We start from the raw sequence: 18,874 nt of genomic DNA on the forward strand, positions 1-18,874 counted from the left end.
TCCACAGAAATAAACAGACTGTTTGGGAGGGGGAGTAGAACTTTAGGATAAATCTTCGTTCTAGATACTGCAAAATTACACTGTCCACTCAGGGAACCTTGTAGCTTTTCACTGCACAAAAATATATAGGTAGTCATCGACTTACAACAGTTCATTTAGTGACCATTCAAAGTTATAATGGCACTGAAAAAGTGACTTATGACCACATTTCACACTTACAACTATTGCAGCATCCCCATAGTCATGTGATCAAAATTCAGATGCTTTGGCAATTGACTCATACTTATGACGGCTGCAATGTCCTGGGGTCACGTGATCTCCTTTTGTGACCTTCTGATAAGCAAAGTCCATGGGGAAGCCAGATTCACTTAACCGTGTTACTAACTTAACAACTGCAATGACTCACTTAACAACTGTGGCAAGAAAGGTCGTAAAATGGGACTAAATTCACTTAACAAATGTCTCAATTAGCAACATAAATTTTGGGCTCAATTGTGATTGTAAGTCGAGGATTATCTGTATCTAACCAGTAAATGAAAATAACTAATCAAATACAGGTAAAATCCATATACATTGAATAAGTCTCCCATGAAAAAGATGTTGAGACTCTGGAAAGAATGCAGAGAAGAGCAACAAAGATGATCAGGGGACTGGAGGCTAAAACATATAAGGAACGGTTGCTGAAATTGGGTATTGTCTAGTTTAATGAAGAGAAGGACGAGGGGGGACAGGATAGCAGTGTTCCAATATTTCAGGGGCTGCCACAAAGAAGAGAGAATCAAGCTATTCTCCCAAGCACCTGAGGGCAGGACCAGAAGCAACGGATGGGAACTAATTAAGGAGAGAAGCAACCTAGAACTAAGGAGAAATTTCTTGACAGTTAGCACAATTAACCAGTGGAACAACCTGCTTCCAGAACTTGTGAATGCTCCAACACTGGAAGTTTTTAAGAAGAGACTGGACAACCATTTGTCTGAAATGATATAGAGTGTTCTGCCTGAGCAGAGGGTTGGACCAGAAGACCTCTAAGGTCCCTTCCAACTTTTTATTATTATTATTGTTGTTGTTGTGGTGGTGGTGGTGGTGGTGATGGTGGTGGTGATGGTTATCTTCAGGATCAGGAAACTGGTCCAGCTGGGAATGAAGCCTCTACATCTTCTCTTGTTGCTTCTCTTTTCAGGCTCAGGTTGTCTTCTTCTTTGTCATCATGATATCCTTCATCAACTATTTCATTGGGACCTTAATCCCTGCCTCACGAGAGAGAATGTCCAAGGGCTACTTCAGCTATCGTAGTAAGAGATTCTGCAATAGTTGGTCTTCTGGACAGAATCATGGTTGTATAATACAGCTTGCATGGCTACCCAGTTTATGCAGCAATAGAAATACTGTCCCACTTGGAACTCTTTAAAGCAATTGTATCTTCTGAGACACAGCTGCTTTAAAGAGCTGCAGCAGCTGCAACATTTATACTCCTGCAGATGCAACATTGATACTACTGCACACTCCCTACAGTTAGGAGCATATTTTTCCTAACTGTTCTGAACATGTTGTGCAGCCCAATAACATAGTACACACCAAACCATGGCATATTCAAGAAGAACTGAATTTCAGAAGTAAATTGCCCAACAGGCCAACCGAATGTCACAGGTTCTGTCCATGGGACTTTCTATGGACCCAGCTGAAGAACAAATTTTCCCTAAAACAATACTGTTCATCAGTGGCCAAAGACAGATCATTTGTCTGCCCCTGCCTGGGGTTCACACATTGCACTAAGTAATGGGTTCCACCAGGCCATCACATACTCTTCACAAAGCCATAATTTGGTTTGTGAACATAGCCAACTCTGGTTTGTTCAGTATATTATGGTTAACCAGACTGCGTATGGGGATGCAGTCGGTGAAAAGCAGCTTCCCATGTTTATATTCTGAGTGGCCTTTATTAGGACTCATGAGGACTAGAGCCTTTATTTTATTTTTTTGACAAGGGAAAGAGCTCAGGTATCAAGCATTTGCTGTGTCTACTGAAGCTCCAGGTTCTCATCTTCTGAGTCATCAGGTAGAACGATAAAGACAGATCTATGAGACACTGAAGGAGCTGCTGCCAATTAAAGCAAACCACATTAAAGCTGATAAGCAAATAGCTTGATTTTGTCTAAGGCAGCTCTATAGTTTGGATTCTTGAAAAGCCAAACACATTTTAAAAAAAAAAGGTTCAAAGGCTTTTGGGGTGCTCACTTGATTTTTTAAAAAAAATTCCTTTCCTTCTTCAAGGTGACATATTCTTGGAAAACATCACGCCTGAGTGGCGAGGTGAATCAGGCAGCTTTTTTGGCATGTTCTCCATCTTCTTCCCTTCAGCCACTGGGATCCTAGCCGGGGCCAATATTTCTGGAGACTTGAAGGTAAGCTGTTGACTGCAGGTTGCATCAATGCATGATGGAGCTCAGTTGGACTTCTTCCCTTGCTCATCTGTCTCCCTTAAAGATTCACATTCCCTTTTCAGTAAAATATATCCTGGGCATTTTTCAGAGAAAAGGATTGAAAAGTAGAGGGGGGAAAATTGGTAACAGATTCACTGAAAGCAAGAGTTTGGAGAAAACGTAGCAAAAGGATGAAATTTTGGCTTCAAAGCCGAGGACTTCCTAGAAATTCTACTTGCATTTCCAGAAAAGGAGAAGACTGAAAGTATTTTGGGGGCTAAAGGTTGTTTTTTTTAAAATAAAATATTACTGAGCTAGCTTGGTTTGAGATGTAGGATGGGGGGAGCTTGCTGCTTGCTGCTGGGTAGGCAGAATCTCTTCTCCTGCCCACGATGTTCTGCATTTGCTGTCAGAGCTGGTTCTTTGGCAGTCCCGCCCCCTGGATTTGAATGGGGGCACTTAGGAATGACCCAAGATGACTTTTGAATGGTTATAGACCCATCCAGGAGGGGGAATCTTGAAGATTACTGCTTCCTGCGGGAGCAGCTGGAAAGACAGTAGTCTTTTCTACCTCTCTTCCTACCAGCAGTACTTTTTCGTAAGCAAGCCTGAGATGTAGGATGGGAAGCTGGAGATTAGTTCTAGATCTGCCTTAGGGACAAAGCCAGATGGGGAACTTTGAACTTTGAACCAGTCGCTCTCTTTCAGCCCTAGGAAGAAGGTAAACCACTTTCCAAAAAACTGTTGCACTGGACTTGTCGATGTATCACCAAAAATCAAGACTGACTCAGAGGCAAACATTTGCATTTCACCTTTAGTTCAGGATGAGGAATGAGGGTTTAGAGCAATATCGTTTCAACCAAAGCTTGTGACTTATTAAGGAAACAAATAGGATATTCTGTGTACTTGTATGTTTCCCTTTTTCAGGGTCCTCTGCAGTGAGTTAACACACACACACACACAAACACACACACAAACACACACACAAACACACACACACTTCCCTAAAGCAGCCTTTGGCATCCTGGTGCCTTTAAAATTGATTTCTGGGAACCACAGACCTAGCATACCTATATGATATCAATTAAGGAAGGGTGATCTCATAGTTGGATAAAGGAGGGAGTAATTTTCCATTCAGATTGCTCTTTAGACATGTGTGAGCAAGATCTGGCCAAGCCACATTCCACAGAAGACAGAGAAATCCCACTAAATCTCCTCACAATCAGAGGGTACAGGCTTAAAAGATTACCCCTTTTCTTCAGAAAGATAATTTAGACCAGTGTTTTTCAGACTATAGGTAACCTTAAAAATGTGTGGACTTCACCTCCCAGAATTCCATAGCCAGCATGAGAGGTGAAGTCCACACATCTTAAAAGTTGCCAGGTGTGAAAAACACCAATTTTTAGACCAATCCCAAACCACCATCTCTTAGAAGCTCAGAAAAGAAGGTCAAGACCAAGATCCTTGGCTCAAGATCTTCAAAGGTCCAGGACCAAGAATCTTGCTTCAAGATATACTCAGAGAAGACGACCAAGGACAAGTGGCCCTCCTTTGGGAAGGAGCTGCCAAACTGGGGGGAACAACACAGAGAAGGCCCTTTTCTTTATTGCTTACCTGGATCACATCAGATGAGGGAGCACACAAGGGGGAAAAAATTGGAAGATACTTCACCATTCTACCTGGGGTTTGTGCAGCTGTAATTCAACTTTTCAAGAAACACCCTGGTTTAACAATAAGATCAATTCACAAAGTAAGATTTGGAATGGAACTAAGTCAAAGAATATCTTACAGAAGAGAATATCTGTAGCTCAGGGTTGAACTGTGGAGTCCTTGGTGTTGTTCTCTGAGCTTGGTTGTTGGCTTGCAGACATTTCATTACCCAACTAGGTAACGTAAGCAATGGTATACTATCAGCACAGATCATATTACCTAGTTGGGCAATGTAATGTCTGCAAGCCAATAACCAAGCTCAGAAAGCATCAAGGACTTCAAAGTATATCTTCCACATGGAGTAACTTATGTATAGGTTATTTCTGCTGTGATTCATAGAAGGAGAATACAGCAGTTATTTGAACTATTTGCTCCTTGCAAAATAATTTCTGTTGCCTGTGAAATTACTTTACCTGGATCAGATAAGCATAGAATGGACACACCTGGGCACCAGGGCTTTCAGCCTAATAGTAAATGGGTGAAAAGGCCTTACAGACTGGGAAAGAGGAGCAAGCAAGTAGAGATACCATATCTAGCTTAGTAAGGTCCATAGTAACCACGCTGATCTCTAATTATGCAACAGATGATGTCGGGCATCACTGAATTTAATATACACATCACAGTAAGCAAGAGATCTGTGCCAATGAATTCCAGCACATATGGCTGGTTGCAGTAATATTGCAACAACTGTTGCAAGCAACAATTCCTTTGTAGGTTGGGGCAATGCTCTGCATATCTTCTGGTCCCTGGCACTTGCCCCAAAGTACATTCAGTGCTGGTGAAACATCCCATCTCCCTTGGATATAGCAGAGGCAGTTCCAGGAACAGAACTACATTGTCCCTGGTCCCATTTGAGCTGAAGGTTGAGTCCTCTCAGTTGGAGCAGCGGATGGTGCCCATAAGGAGAGCAGCTAATTGGCTTCCAGATCATTGATTATGGCTTCTCTTCCTTCAAATGATGTTAGGTGGGGCCGCTATAGGAGGAAAAACCAAACTGTTCTTCATCCCAGCTGAACTGAGAGAGATCTTCTGGTGGCTTCATCCAGCTGCCAAGAAGATGGTGCTAGAAAGAGAGTGCAGGGATGGAAGCCTTGCTTCTCGTCAGAGACTGTTAGATGGAGGCAGTTCTAGGAAGTGAAAAAACATATTATTCATGACCTTAGCTGAATGCATATATGAGGACCCTTGCTTCCTCCTAGGTCTTCTCTCCTAAAATGGGAAGCACCAAACTTCTTGACTGTTTTTGCTCACCACGATCTTTCTTTTGCAGGACCCCGCAGTGGCCATCCCCCAAGGAACACTAATGGCCATCTTCCTGACCACCATCAGTTATTTGGCCATTTCTGCCACCATAGGTAACTAAGATTCCATTTTGGCACCAGAGGCTCCCAATGTCTATGGCAGGCATCCAGTCCTATGAGACCTCTTTCTTCATCTTCTACAGGAGCTTGCGTCATCCGTGATGCCTCTGGAGTTTTAAATGACACTTTGGTTTCCAACTTCACTGGTGGAGATTGTGTCGGCCTGGGCTGTGAGTACGGCTGGAACTTCACCGAATGTAGTGTGACACAGACCTGCCCATACGGGCTTGCCAATGACTACCAGGTAGGTCTCCTGGATGCACCTCCTGATCTTTGGGAGTAAAACAGAGATTTGGGATGTGTCACTTGAAGCTTTAATTCCACCCCACCCTTCTTTTCCAGACAATGAGTATGGTGTCAGCATTCAGCCCTCTGATCACAGCAGGAATCTTTGCTGCTACTCTCTCCTCTGCTTTGGCTTGCCTTGTGTCAGCCCCCAAGGTCTTCCAGGTAAATTGGGGGGAAATTATGGGGCAGAGGGACAGAAACAGCATCAAGTAATCAATGGAATAAGTAGCACAGTGGGTCACATGGTTAGGACACTGGGTTGGAGGTCAGCAAGCCCATGTTCAGGACCTGAGTGCTGCCACGGGGTGGGGTGAGCTTTCATCCTTCACGCTGGTTCCTGCCAGGGACATGAAAGGAGCCCCCAACTGGGGGGGGTCCCCAGGGCAATGGTGATGTCACCAGCTAATCCTTTCAGCCCGGAAACCCCTCAGTGCTTGTGACATGTGCGATGCGATCAATGGAGCACCTTGCCCCCAGAGTTATGGGTGCTCGTTACTGGAGGCTTTCAGAAATAGACTGGGTAACCATTTGACTGGGATGGTATAAGGCTCCTACCTTGAGCAGGGATTTGGACTAGAAGACCTCCAAGATCGCTTCCAGCCCAATGATTCTATGAAATATGGATACCAAGTTGGAGTTTCCCCAAGAATACCCTTCAAATTGATGTTGGCTATGAATTCTGGTTGTTCCAACACATCTGGAGAAGCTTAGGGTTGCAGAGAGCCCTCTGTGAAGATGACTTTTTACCTCTCTTTGCAGCAAACTCCATTAAGTTCCTTACGTGGATGGAGTTTGATTTTCTCTCTCCCCAAATTTAGAACCAGGTCAATTTCATTGGTTAGCTTTTAACTTTAGAAAGGAACCAAGTTCTTGCTCACCCGGTCAGGCTGAACTTTGACAAGTGGGGGGATTTCTTTCTGAATGTGCTGAGTTTGAACATTATTTTTACAGTTTTAAAGCTGGTAGGTGAGGGAGAATAGAGGCTGTTTAGAATTAAAAAGCAGTAACAGTTGTGTAAGTTACTGTGTTTTTCCATGTATAAGATGCTATTTTTTTTCTGCAAACACTCTCTTCAAAAATCAGGTGCGTCTTATACACAGAAAAATAATGGGAACCTCCACAGCCCAGGGCTTGCCTGTGTGGGTTGCCATGCTGCCTGGTGCAGGGGTCAAGCCCCTGTGGGCTTGCCACTAACGGGAGGGAGGAGGGTGCAAGATCTTCTGCTGGCTGAACTTGCGGATTTGCCGGCTCACCTGTTCAGCGCTGTGCCGAACAGCTGATTGGCGCGGAGAGCATCTTATACACGGGTGCATCTTATAGACAGAAAAATATGGTACTTTGTTGTTCATCACTTTGGGGATGTTTATCAGAGAGAAGTAGACAGAGATGTCCCAAAGGTGCTTTTCACAACTGGACTTTCCTGTTTCTTCCCCCCCTCGAAAACGTTTCGCTTCTCATCCAAGAAGCTTCTTCAGTTCTGACTGAATGGTGGGGAATAGAAGGATTTATATTCTTTGCAGCTATCTTTTCCCCAGCCTTTAGCCAGAACTGAAGAAGCTTCTTGGATGAGAAGTGAAACATTTTCAAGGGCAAAAACAACAACAAGAAAAAAGCCCAGTTGTTTTTGAAAAGTACCTTTGCGACAACCATGACCTGATTTGAGAATTTCCATGGACACAGATGTTATCACAGGTAAATTCTTGGGAACTGTGAATTGGGTCCCGTGTTCATATGAATTAAGATGGGACCAATGCCAAATTAAATATTACTTGGTCCAACCTGCCCAACATCTGGCTGTAGCAAGAAGCCTTTAAACATCCCTCTGACTAATAGCCTTGATTGTCCCCAATGGGTTTTGAGACTCCTGCTTCCAGCTTATGTCCCTCTTCCTTCCAGTGCCTCTGTCAAGACAACTTGTATCCCCTGATCGGCTTTTTCGCCAAGGGTTATGGAAAGAATAAGGAGCCGCTGAGGGCTTATGCTCTGACCTTTATCCTGGCCATTGCCTTCATCCTCATAGGTAAGTGAGGCTGCTTATAAATTGGTCATCTTAATTTCTCTATCCCCAAATGTGAATGAAAGGCCAAGGAACTGAAGTCAAGGGTGAAGTGAGATAAACAGGTTGGAGATGCTTTGAAGTAAAAGATGAATTTGACCATGGATTGAGGAGCCAGTTGTAATGAACAAATAGCAATAACACTTAGACTTATATACCGCTTCACAGGGCTTTACAGCCCTCTCTAAACAGTTTACAGAGTCAGCATATGGCTCCTAACCATCTGGGTCCTCATCTTACTGACCTTGGAAGGATGGAAGGCTGAGTCAACGTTGAGCCATTCAGAATCAAACTCTTGGAGTTAGCCTGCAGTACTGCATTCTAACCACTGCGCCACCACGATTCACACAACCCGTTAACCAGTGCTTTACCTTTTTTTGATCGATTTTCCAAGTTTTAAAAGTAACTTTTGAAAATTTGATGTTTGGTCCAAAAGTTAAAAGTAACTTTTGAAAATTTGATGTTTGTTGAACGTGGACTTCAATCACCCTGTCAAGTGTAGCAGGTCGGTGGCAAAATCATTAAAACAGGGCATGTGGGCTGCTTGTGTGTTGAGTCCAGTGCATGCGTACTCATCCGGCTGCTCAGCTTGTGGCACTGCTTGGCTTGTGATTGGTCATGTGATCACACGCTGAGTGTTTACTACAGGCGGTGACTGTTATGTTTCATTACACAACTGAAGTGTGTGGGTGTCTGTACAGTGATTGACTATGTGAGAAAGGTAAATAAAAGATTAACAAGATATGAGCTCTGGCACCCTTTTTCTTACAAAAAAAGCACTGCCGTTCACTATATTAAATGGATTATGTGCTTTCTGGATCTGGGCGTTATAGGAACCCTTCTTTTCAACAAGATTTCCTTTAAGAGGGGATCAGCCTATTCTCCAAAGCAGCTGAAGTCACAACAAGAAGCAATGGATGGAAACTAATCAAGGAGGGAACCAACCAAGGAGAAATTTCCCGACCTTGAGAGCAATTAATCAGTGGAACGACTTGCCTCCAGAACTTGTGGTGCTCCATCACTGGAGATTTTTAGGATTTCCTGCCTGAGCAGGGGGTTGGACTACAAGACCTCCAAGGTCCCTTCCAACTCTTATTTTGTTAAACTGATTTGCCTGAGGCCAGCAGATCTGGGGAACACAACAATGGGGTTTTCGTAACTCGTTCAGGTCTAGCGTGTGATGTGAATTCAGCTGAGAGGTCAGTTAAAATTGTTAAAAAGGAATCCCATTGCCAGGATGTATGATTAGTCACAGGGAGTTCTCGGCTTACAACCATTCCTTTAGTGACCATTTCAAGTTACAACAGCACTGTAAAAAGCGACTCAGAACCATTTTTACACAACGGTTGCAGCATACAACATGATCAAAATTTGGCCACCTGGCAACCGGCATATATTTATGACAGTTGCAGTGTCCTGGGGGGTCACGTGATCACCACGTGTAACCTTCCCAACTGGCTTCCGACAAGAAAAGTCAGTGGGGGGAGCCAGACTCGCTTAACGACGGCGTGATTCAACTGTAGCGATTTGCTTAAGAACTGTGGCAAAAAAAGATCGTAAAATGAGGCGAAACTCACTTAACTGCCTTGCTTAGCAACAAAGATTTTGGGCTCAATTGCGATCATAAGTCAAGGACTGCCTGGGCCTGGCACATGAGAAGCCTTGCTGAGTTCTGCAATGGCCTTCTTAGTTTTCCTCACCTCCCTTTCTCTTTGCAGCTGAACTGAACACCATCGCCCCCATCATCTCCAACTTTTTTCTCTGCTCTTACGCCCTGATCAACTTCAGCTGCTTCCATGCCACCATCACCAACTCCCCAGGTAAGACGGGCTGGGTACTTTGAGAATCTGGAAAAAGTGAAGAGAAGGGCAACTGAGATGATTAAAGGCCTTCATATGGTTAAAAACCTATGGAGAATGGTTGCAGGATTTGGGCATGGCCAGTCTAGAGAAAAGAAGAACTAGTGGGGACATGGTAGCAGTATTCCAATATTTGAAAGGTTTCCACAAAAAAGGGGGGGGTCAACCTATTTTCCAAAGCACCAGAAGGCAGATAAGAAACAATGGATGGAAACTAATCAAGGAGAGAAGCAACCTGGAATTAAGGAGAAACTTGCTAACAGTAAGGACAATTAATCAGTGGAAGAGCTTGCCTTCAGAAGTTGTGGGTGCTTCATTACTGGAGGTTTTTAAGAAGAGACTGGACAACCACCTATCTGAAATGGTATAGGGTCTCATGCTTGAGCAGGGGGCTGGACTATAAGACCTCCAAGATTCCTTCCAGCTCTATTTTGATTGATTGGGTAGGTGAACCAGGGCCAAGGAGATAAAACCATTTTTGTCACAAGAGTGCATGAATTCAGAAGGTAGTGTGGAAAAACAGGTTAGCAACTTTGAATAAATCCTATGTACTGTTTTGGCTTTCTGTTCAGAAATCCTCTTAATTTATGGGTTGCATTCTGGACAGTGAAAAATCTCTCTTTCTCTCTCTCTCTGTCTTTCTGTTTCTCTCTCTCTCTCTCTCTCTCTCTCTCTCTCTCTCTCTCTCTCTCTCTCTCTCTCTCCCATTCATTGTTTCTTTATTTGATCTGCTTCTGAGATGACATACCGCAACATCTGTATGTTGTATATAAGTTAGTAGTAGAGAAACCTGAAAAAAATTACATTTACATTGCATGTTGTAATGTGCTATATATTGTGTATTTGCACATATATATATAGTCATGTATGCAGTGTATAATAGGCTACGTGTTGATATATAATATATCACCAATAGTATATATAATATACTATTATAATACAGTATAATAGTAAAATTATGACTAATATATACTTCTATTGCACATGACCATCTAGTAGCTATCTTCAGGGTGCTGACTTGTAAGTTTCTGGTCTTGCATAGTCAACATTAAAAACATTAAATCTTTTGCACAGATAAAACTTTAGATCAGGCATGTCAAACTCAGGATGTCACATGACGTAGCACGATGTATCGTGACTTTTTTTCCCATTGCCGGCAATGTGGTGGGCGCAGTTTCAGCGTGACGCATCTGGTCCATGGGCTGGCAGTTTGACATGCCTGCTTTAGATTAAAATGGTGGGAGGGCTCTGGAGAGGATAAATGACATTCCCGTCTCTCTTTCGCCCCTTCTAGGCTGGAGGCCTTCCTTCCGCTACTTCAACAAATGGACTGCACTCTTTGGATCCATTGTCTCCGTGGTCATCATGTTCCTGCTGACTTGGTGGGCAGCCCTGATTGTCGTTGGGGTCATCATTGTGAGCTTGGCGTATGTTACCTACAAGAAACCAGGTGAGAACACCTTGAATATTGAAGTTCCTAAGATGGGCACCGCCACCCCACTTGATGTTCTCCAGAGTTGGATAATTGAAATGCCCACCATCCCCAACCTGATACCAAGATACGCACATCATTTCTAATAGAGTCAGGGCGATGCAATGTTCATCACCTCTAGTCTAGCACAAAGAGATGTGAAATTGTTACATCTGTCACTAGTGCCCCTTATCCCCCAAACTGGTACCAAAATGCGTGGAATGATAGCATTCCAAATAGAGTCCTTTTGGAGAAGAATGAGTAGTGAATAATAGTATTTGAGTATGTGAGTACTTGTGTGTACTGCCCCAGGACCCGGGTTATTTGTTTGTTTTTTTGTGTCTTAAGCCCACCAAATTGGGTATAGTTAAAAGATCCCATGACAAAGCGATAGCAGAGGTGAAGTATCCAACAGAGGGGATATCCATAAATATCCTGCTTAAAAGAGTTTCTACCTCTTGTACAGATAGTCCTTGACTTACAATGTTTCACTTAGTAACCGTTTGAAGTTACAACAGCACTGAAAAAAGGGATTTTCACTCTTAAAAGACCATTACAGCGCCCCCATGGTCATGTGATTCAAATTCAGACATTTGGCAACTAACTCATTTTTTACGATGGTTACAGTGACCCGGGGTCATGGGATCGCCTTTTGCGACCTTCTGACAAACAATTCACTTAACAGCTATGTTACTAACTTAACAACTGCAGATATTCACTTAACCACTGGGGCAAAAAAGGTCACAAAATGAGGCAAAATTCACTTCACTACTGTCTCACTTAACTACAGAAAGTTTGGGCTCAGTTGTGGTCATAAGCCGAGGACTACCTGTAAATGGTTTGAGAGTGATCCTGTTCAGCCCCACATTTAACAGGAAAGGGTCTAAGACAGGGGCAGGCAACCTCGGCTCTTTTATGACTCGTGGAGGTTGCTTACCCCTGGTCTAACAGCTTGTAGCAGACCAAGGATCCTATTTCTGTTTCTTCTTTGAGTTTTTGGCAACCATTGGATAGAGCAGTGGTTCTCAACCTTTCTAATGCTGTGACCCCATAATACAGTTCCCCATGTTGTGATGACCCCCAACCACTTATATATCACCGGGTGCCAGGGGCATGGCCAAAGAAAAGGGGGAAAAATGGCGGACAGCCTTGTTTGGCGACCCCCATGAAATGGTCGTTCGACCCCAAATGGGGTCCCGACCCACAGGTTGAGAACCACTGGGATAGAGAGAAAGTAGGGAATGACTGAACAAAGATCTTATTTTTTCTCTTCCCAACTCACCTTCCCTCCTTGTTACTCACAGAGGTGAACTGGGGCTCCTCCGTGCAAGCTGGGACCTACAACATGGCTCTCTCCAATGCCATGAACCTGACCAATGTGGAGGATCATGTTAAGAATTTCCGGTGAGTGGTCAAGTGAAGGAGAAATGTCCTCAGCTCTCAGGGTCCTCCCATGAATGGAGTAAGGGCTGGAAATATGATTGAGATTATGGTCTTCAATTCCAGCTCCTTCATGCAAATGAAAGTTGAGCGCATTCCTGGGTTCCTTTTCAGCATCTTTAACTGGTTGGCTGCAGTAGTAAGCCATTATCAGCCCTGTTTGACTCATATCGTATGGAACCAACAGCAAAGGTCCCCAACCTTTTGGGCACCAGGGACTGGTTCTGTGGAGATAGGTTTTTCCGTGGACCGGAGGGGGCGTGGTTTTGTGTGCTGCCTGCATCTTGCAGATAGGGCTTTGCTTGTTTGTGCGAACCAGTTGCAGCCCCAGTACTAGTCCATGGACCAGGGACTGGGGACTCCTGTCCAACAGTATTGCATGAATCAGAACAGTTGTGGTTTATTCCATACTTATGGCGAAACAGCCCATAGCGTAGGGCAATCTGTGCTGGGTTTTCCACAATAGGCTAAGCCTAAGGCAAGCCAATTAGCTGATGGCTCACTGCAATGTGTGAACTAACCATTTGGTGATCTGTGAACCTGGGTAATGTTTTCAGGGTTTGGATGGCTGCTGGGGAACATTTATCTCCAAATAGCAGTTCTGCATTGTCATTGATGACTTCAGAATTAATATTTTCCTTCATATTTTCTCCTACTGATCTGTCAGGTGTAACACTGGGGTTGAAGTGTGCATCTCAACATTCCGTATAGGTAGTCCTCAAATTAGGACTTTGATTGAGCCCCAAATTTCTGTTGCTCAGCAAGATAGTTGTTAAATGAGTATTGGCCCATTGTACGCCCTTGTTGTTCAGTTAGTAACTCAGTTGTTAAGTCAATCTGGCTTCTCCATTGACTTTGCTTGTCAGAAAGTTGCAAATGGTGATCACATGACCCTGGGACACTGTAACAGTCATAAATATGAGCCAAGGGTCTGAATTTTGATCACATGACTATGAGGATGCTGCAGTGATCATAAGTGTAGAAAGAAATAGCCATAAGTCACTTTTTTCAGTCCTGTTGTAACTTAGAACGATCACTAAACAAATGGTTGTAAGTCGTAAGGGCTACCTATATACAAAAGTGTACTCCTTATAATTTCTGGGCTGTATTTTAACTCCGACAACCCATTCTTTCAAACCAGTGTCTCCATCTCTGTAGCTTAAATTGCTCTCTGCGCTTGTAGAACCGCAGACACGATTCTTGCTGTTTGCCTGCCTTGCAGGCTAAAACATCTCTGAATACCCCTTTAGCTGGTGAACCTATGAAATTATATAATAGTCTTTTTCCAGGATGTGTAATTTATGGAACAGTAATTAATTGAAATAACATACGGTGTTTGAAGGGAAGTCCTAGTTGAACCAGTTGCTCCCGCAATGTTAGCTGCCAAATTGAATTATATCCCTAGAGACAGTAACCTAATACAGCAGTCTCCCAACCTTTTGGGCACCAAGGACCAGTTCCATGGAGAGAGGGTATTTCCATGAACCGGAGGGGGCGTGGTTTCGCATGCTGCCTGCATCCCACGGATGGGGCTTTGCTTGTTTGCACGGCCCCGTTTCTAGTATGCTGCGCCCAGGTGCCAGTCCATTGCCTGTGAGTTGGGGATCATGCACCAAGCACATGCACCAAGCACATGAAGCACATTTTCAGCTGAACTGAATTGAAGGGAGCTTGCGTCAACTTCCAGCGCGAGTATCCAAATAAAAGTCCAGCATTATTTTCATTTCTGAAAAGCTTACTGTTTATTGAATACATGGCCTGGTAAAGGCAAGTTAAAACTAACTCTAAAATCACAAGGCAGCAGATTGTAGCATGTAACAATGACTTTCCCAGCTAAACACCCTAGATGTCCACATAACTCATGCAAACATGTTCTCTTTGTTATGCGACCCGTCTGCTATCATCTTCACACCTGCTAGAATGTCCTTGAAAGTTTCCATGCTGCCAACTCTCAGCAAGCTTCCATAGAAGTGGAGAGATTTCTGCCAATTTTTCAATCTTGACAGCTTGTCCATCCCTGCTGCCCAGTTCATCGTGGTTATTTATTATCATTTAGCACAGGGGTCCCCAACCCCCGGTCCATGGACCAGTACTGGGCCAGGGCATGCCAGCAACCGAGCCACACAAACAAGCAAAGCCCCATCCATGCAGGCCGCACCCAAAACCACACACACTCTGGTTCGTGGAAAAACCTCTCTCCACAGAACCGGTCCCTGGTGCCCAAAAGGTTAGGTACCTCTGATTTAGCGTATGATGAGAACATGACAGAAGAGAAGTAAACATATATACACAGTGCATGTAATTATAAGTAATACTTCTATGGGGGTATGGCAGTCCATACCATACCATGGGGGGCTGGATGTCCAATTTAGCTCTTCAGATGATCACCTCTGGCGTTGCTTCATGCAGATCTTCTAGGCAACCAGAGAACACGTCTTTTGGTGTGATACACATTTACTAACCATCTTGTGGTTGCTGTCTTTTCCTTCTGCAGGCCTCAGTGTTTGGTTCTGTCAGGTCCTCCCAGCTTCCGACCAGCCCTGGTGGATTTTGTTGGAGCCTTCACCAAAAACATCAGCCTCATGATATGCGGAAATGTGGCTGAGGTTAGTGCCCCTTATAGGGGTCAGTTCTTTGGGGGTCTAAGGACAATTTGTTGAGGCCAACTTGTCGGGGCCAACTTGCTGCAGGACAACTCGCCACATGACAAATTCCATGTGGGATAAGTCAAACACAATAAATGTTATCTGCCACTGCTTCTTCTGCATTATTTTCATGTTTGTCCACTTGCACAAAAAATGGCAATACTGTCAAAAAAAAATAATAGTGGATAACATTTATCACAGGGGCCTTCAAATGTGGCCCTTTTATGACTTGTGGACTTCAACTCCCAGAATTCCTCAGCCAGGGACGCTGGCTGAGGAATTTTGGGAGTTGAAGTCCACAAGTCATGAAAGGGCCAAGTTTGAAGACCCCTGATTTATCACGTTGAATTATCCAGTATGGAGTTATCCTGCGGCCAAGATGGCCCTGGCAAGTTGGCTGCAGCGAGTTGTCCCGTTCCACTCTGTGGGGCAGGAATAAAGAGATGGGGAGGGCTGCTGTCCCTTTTAAGTCCAAACCTTCTTGTTTCGTCCCATCAGCTACAGGATTCATCCTGCTTTGAGGATTATGATGAGCAACTCCAATGGCTCGGCAAGCGGAAAATCCGTGCGTTCTACAACTACATCACCATTGGAGACTTACGTTCCGGAGCTAGAAGCTTTATGCAGGTATCACATTTGCAAAGTTTTGGGAGTGAAGGCCTTGTGTAATGCCTTTGCATTCATTGTCGGAGAAAGGAGCAAAAATTAGGGACCCTGACAGAGAGATGGGTTGAAGCTGAAAAAATGATATGCACTTTTGGTCCCAGTATTGTCCCAAATGAAGACAATAGCTACAAGAGAGAATATTTGTACAGGGTTGAACTGTGCGGTCCTTGGTACTCTCTGAGCTTGGGAGTTTTCTTGCAGACATTTCATGACCCAACTAGGTGATGCACTGATGATGTTACCTAGCTGGATAATGAAACGTCTGCAAGAAAAACACCAAACTCAGAGAGCACCAAGGACGCCAAAGAAGATAGCATTGATTCTAAGCTTCTTTGTAGTTCTGGATGTTCTGGATGTATCAGCTGTTTTTGTTCATCCTCACCTCAAAGCTTTAACAACTGCTTGGAAATCTCCCTCAGTTACCTGGAGATCCCATCCAGGGTTCTTATCCAAGATGACGAGGACAAAGTCTTCTGTGTGTCTTTGGAAAGGAGTTGTAGCTTAGTGGTAGAGAACCAACATTAAAAAGTGGGCGTACGCTTTATAATTTCTATAACATGCCTGATTCCAAACACATTACGGTGATAAAAACAATAATATAATAATAAAAGCAATCCCATGACCCCGGGACACTTCAACCGTCATCAATATGAACCAGTTGCCAAGCACCTGAATTTTGATCACGTGACCATGGAGATGTTGCAACGGTCATAAGTGTGAAAATTGGTTGAGTCACTTTTTCCGTGCTTTTGTAACTGCGAATGGTCTCTAAACCAGTGGTTCTCAACCTGTGGGTCAGGACCCCATTTGGGGTCGAACGACCATTTCATGGGGGTCGCCAAACAACGCAGTCCGCCATTTTTTCCCCCTTTTCCTTAGCTGTGCTACTCCCTTTTATTCTATTGGCTTTTGAAAGCCAATAGAATAGACTCTCTTGAATAGAGTCTAATTCTATTGGCTTTCAAAAGCCAATAGGAATTGTCCAGGCTGTCTCTGCCCTGCTGAGCCCGCCAAAAGTCCCATTCTGCAAACGGTGCTGCACCAGTTGAGTAGTCCTCGACTTACGACCGGTTGAGTAGTCCTCGACTTACGAGCAGTTGGGGGTCGCGGCATTAAAAAGGTTGAGAACCACTGCTCTAAACGAATAGTTTGAGAACTACCTATAGTTCTCTAAATCAGGGGTCCCCAACCTGTGGACCACAGCCCACTACTGGCCATGGCCTGCTGGCCATTGAGCTGCAGAACAGGCTGGCCAGTGCGCACATGTGTGAGTGCACACTCACCCCTACTCGCGCCACCACCGCTATGCAAATGGGGTGTGCTGTGCAGCAAAAACAGGGCATCGCACAGCAAAAACAGGGCGGCGCTAGCAAGTGTCATGCGGGTATTAACACTGCCCCATTTGTGTCGTGCATGCTCACGGCCCCGTTTGTGTGTGTCTGTGCACATGTATAAAATGCTTTCCCTGCCCTTTCTCTCCAGTCCACCAATCCAGAAAGGTTGGAGACCTCTACTCTAAATAATCTTTATTTATTTTATTTATTATTATTTATATAGCCTCATCACTGAAGGTTTTGACATTAAGAACAAGTTTAAAGTAAATTTGTTGCTCAAGTTCTAAGTCCATCTAAGACCGACTCTCCCCAAAACCTGGAGAATTATGTGGGCACAATACAGTAAGGATAGCATGTTCTCAAGAAGAATAAATGAAAAAGGGGTGGTGTTAGGAGTGGAGAAAACAGGGGATGGACATAGGTGCTGAGAGTTTACGAATGGATGGATGGATGGATGGATGGATGGATTGATAGGCAGACAGACTTGGTTGTCAAGATATTTTTGAAATAGTGATCTCTAATTAGCAAGACAATTATACCCCTGGACTGCAATTCTGACACTACCTATCTTCAGGCTGAGTAAGTTGGATGAGCCTAACCATTATGATTTCCAGATATTAGTTTATGGTCAATGTATGTAAACTAAGCCACCGGGATTGTTCAACAGACTGGATTAAAATGAATCACATGTTTAGCACAATATGTAATGTGCTAACAAAATGTGGATAGCATTCTTTCCCATTTCATAAGAAACTAAACACACTTTCTTCCTGCAGGTCTCAGGTTTAGGACGCCTAAAACCTAACACGGTTGTTCTTGGTTATAAGAGCGATTGGCAGACCGACTCTCCCCAAAACCTGGAGAATTATGTGGGCATAATACAGTAAGGATATCACGTTCTCAATAAATGAAAAAGGGGTGGGGTTAGGAGTGGAGAAAACGGGATGGACATAGGTGCTGGAAGTTTACGAAAGGATAGGTTTGGATCTCCCCTAAGACAGAGACTTTGTAGAAGAACCTTTGCTCTTTAAACTTTATATATTCTTTTGGCTGGTAAAACTGCCAGAGTTTAAATCAGTTCCAGAGGAAAATCAGTGAAAGCCATAAATATATTGTTCTTGTTTTTTTTGTTGTTGTTGTTGTTTTGAGTTTGGTAAGCCTGAGTATCACTTAATGCCAGGAAAACTTTGGAGTTTGGAGAGACTTGGATGAAGGATATTCTGTAACTGTTCGTAAAGTCAGTTTACGAACAGGGGTTAAGGCACCAGACTAGAAAGTGGGAGGTGGTGAGTTCAGGTCCTGCCTTAGCCATGAAAAGCTAGCTAGGTGACTTTGGGCCAGTCCTAGCAGTCTTAGCAAAACCCACCTCACGAAGCTGTTGCTGTGTGGGGAAAATTGGAGGAAGAAAAAAGTATGTTGGATAGGTTCATAGCCTTGAGTTATTTGTAAGGCGGGATACAAATAAATATTTGGGCAAACTCCAGGAGACAAGGGGGCCTTTCGTGCTGTGGTCCATGAGGAGCCGGGCACAACTTAGCGACTGAACAACAACAGTTAGACGATAGAGATAGGTAGGTAGGTAGATAGCTGGGTAGATAGATAGATTAGATAGATAGATAGATAGA

At 43.9% G+C, this 18,874-nt stretch overlaps 1 protein-coding gene across 6 annotated transcripts in view; it reads left to right on the forward strand.

The window, feature by feature from the left end:
• LOC120311014 (solute carrier family 12 member 3-like) overlaps window positions 1-18,874 on the forward strand; it is a 60,065-nt gene that overhangs the window by 28,195 nt on the left and 12,996 nt on the right. For all 6 annotated transcript variants that reach the window (XM_039350119.1, XM_039350114.1, XM_039350113.1 and 3 more), the window contains 12 exons: window positions 1,181-1,292; window positions 2,271-2,401; window positions 5,400-5,484; window positions 5,574-5,734; window positions 5,833-5,940; window positions 7,675-7,798; window positions 9,553-9,654; window positions 10,988-11,143; window positions 12,469-12,568; window positions 15,099-15,210; window positions 15,748-15,876; window positions 18,026-18,132. In XM_039350119.1, coding sequence (XP_039206053.1) covers window positions 1,181-1,292; window positions 2,271-2,401; window positions 5,400-5,484; window positions 5,574-5,734; window positions 5,833-5,940; window positions 7,675-7,798; window positions 9,553-9,654; window positions 10,988-11,143; window positions 12,469-12,568; window positions 15,099-15,210; window positions 15,748-15,876; window positions 18,026-18,132 — 1,427 coding nt within the window. The remainder of the gene's footprint in view (window positions 1-1,180; window positions 1,293-2,270; window positions 2,402-5,399; window positions 5,485-5,573; window positions 5,735-5,832; window positions 5,941-7,674; window positions 7,799-9,552; window positions 9,655-10,987; window positions 11,144-12,468; window positions 12,569-15,098; window positions 15,211-15,747; window positions 15,877-18,025; window positions 18,133-18,874) is intronic.

The sequence above is a fragment of the Crotalus tigris genome, unplaced genomic scaffold (genome assembly GCF_016545835.1).
Source record: "Crotalus tigris isolate CLP2741 ecotype Arizona unplaced genomic scaffold, ASM1654583v1 scf7180000018306.2785112, whole genome shotgun sequence".
In the NCBI taxonomy this organism is placed as follows: Eukaryota; Metazoa; Chordata; class Lepidosauria; order Squamata; family Viperidae; genus Crotalus; species Crotalus tigris.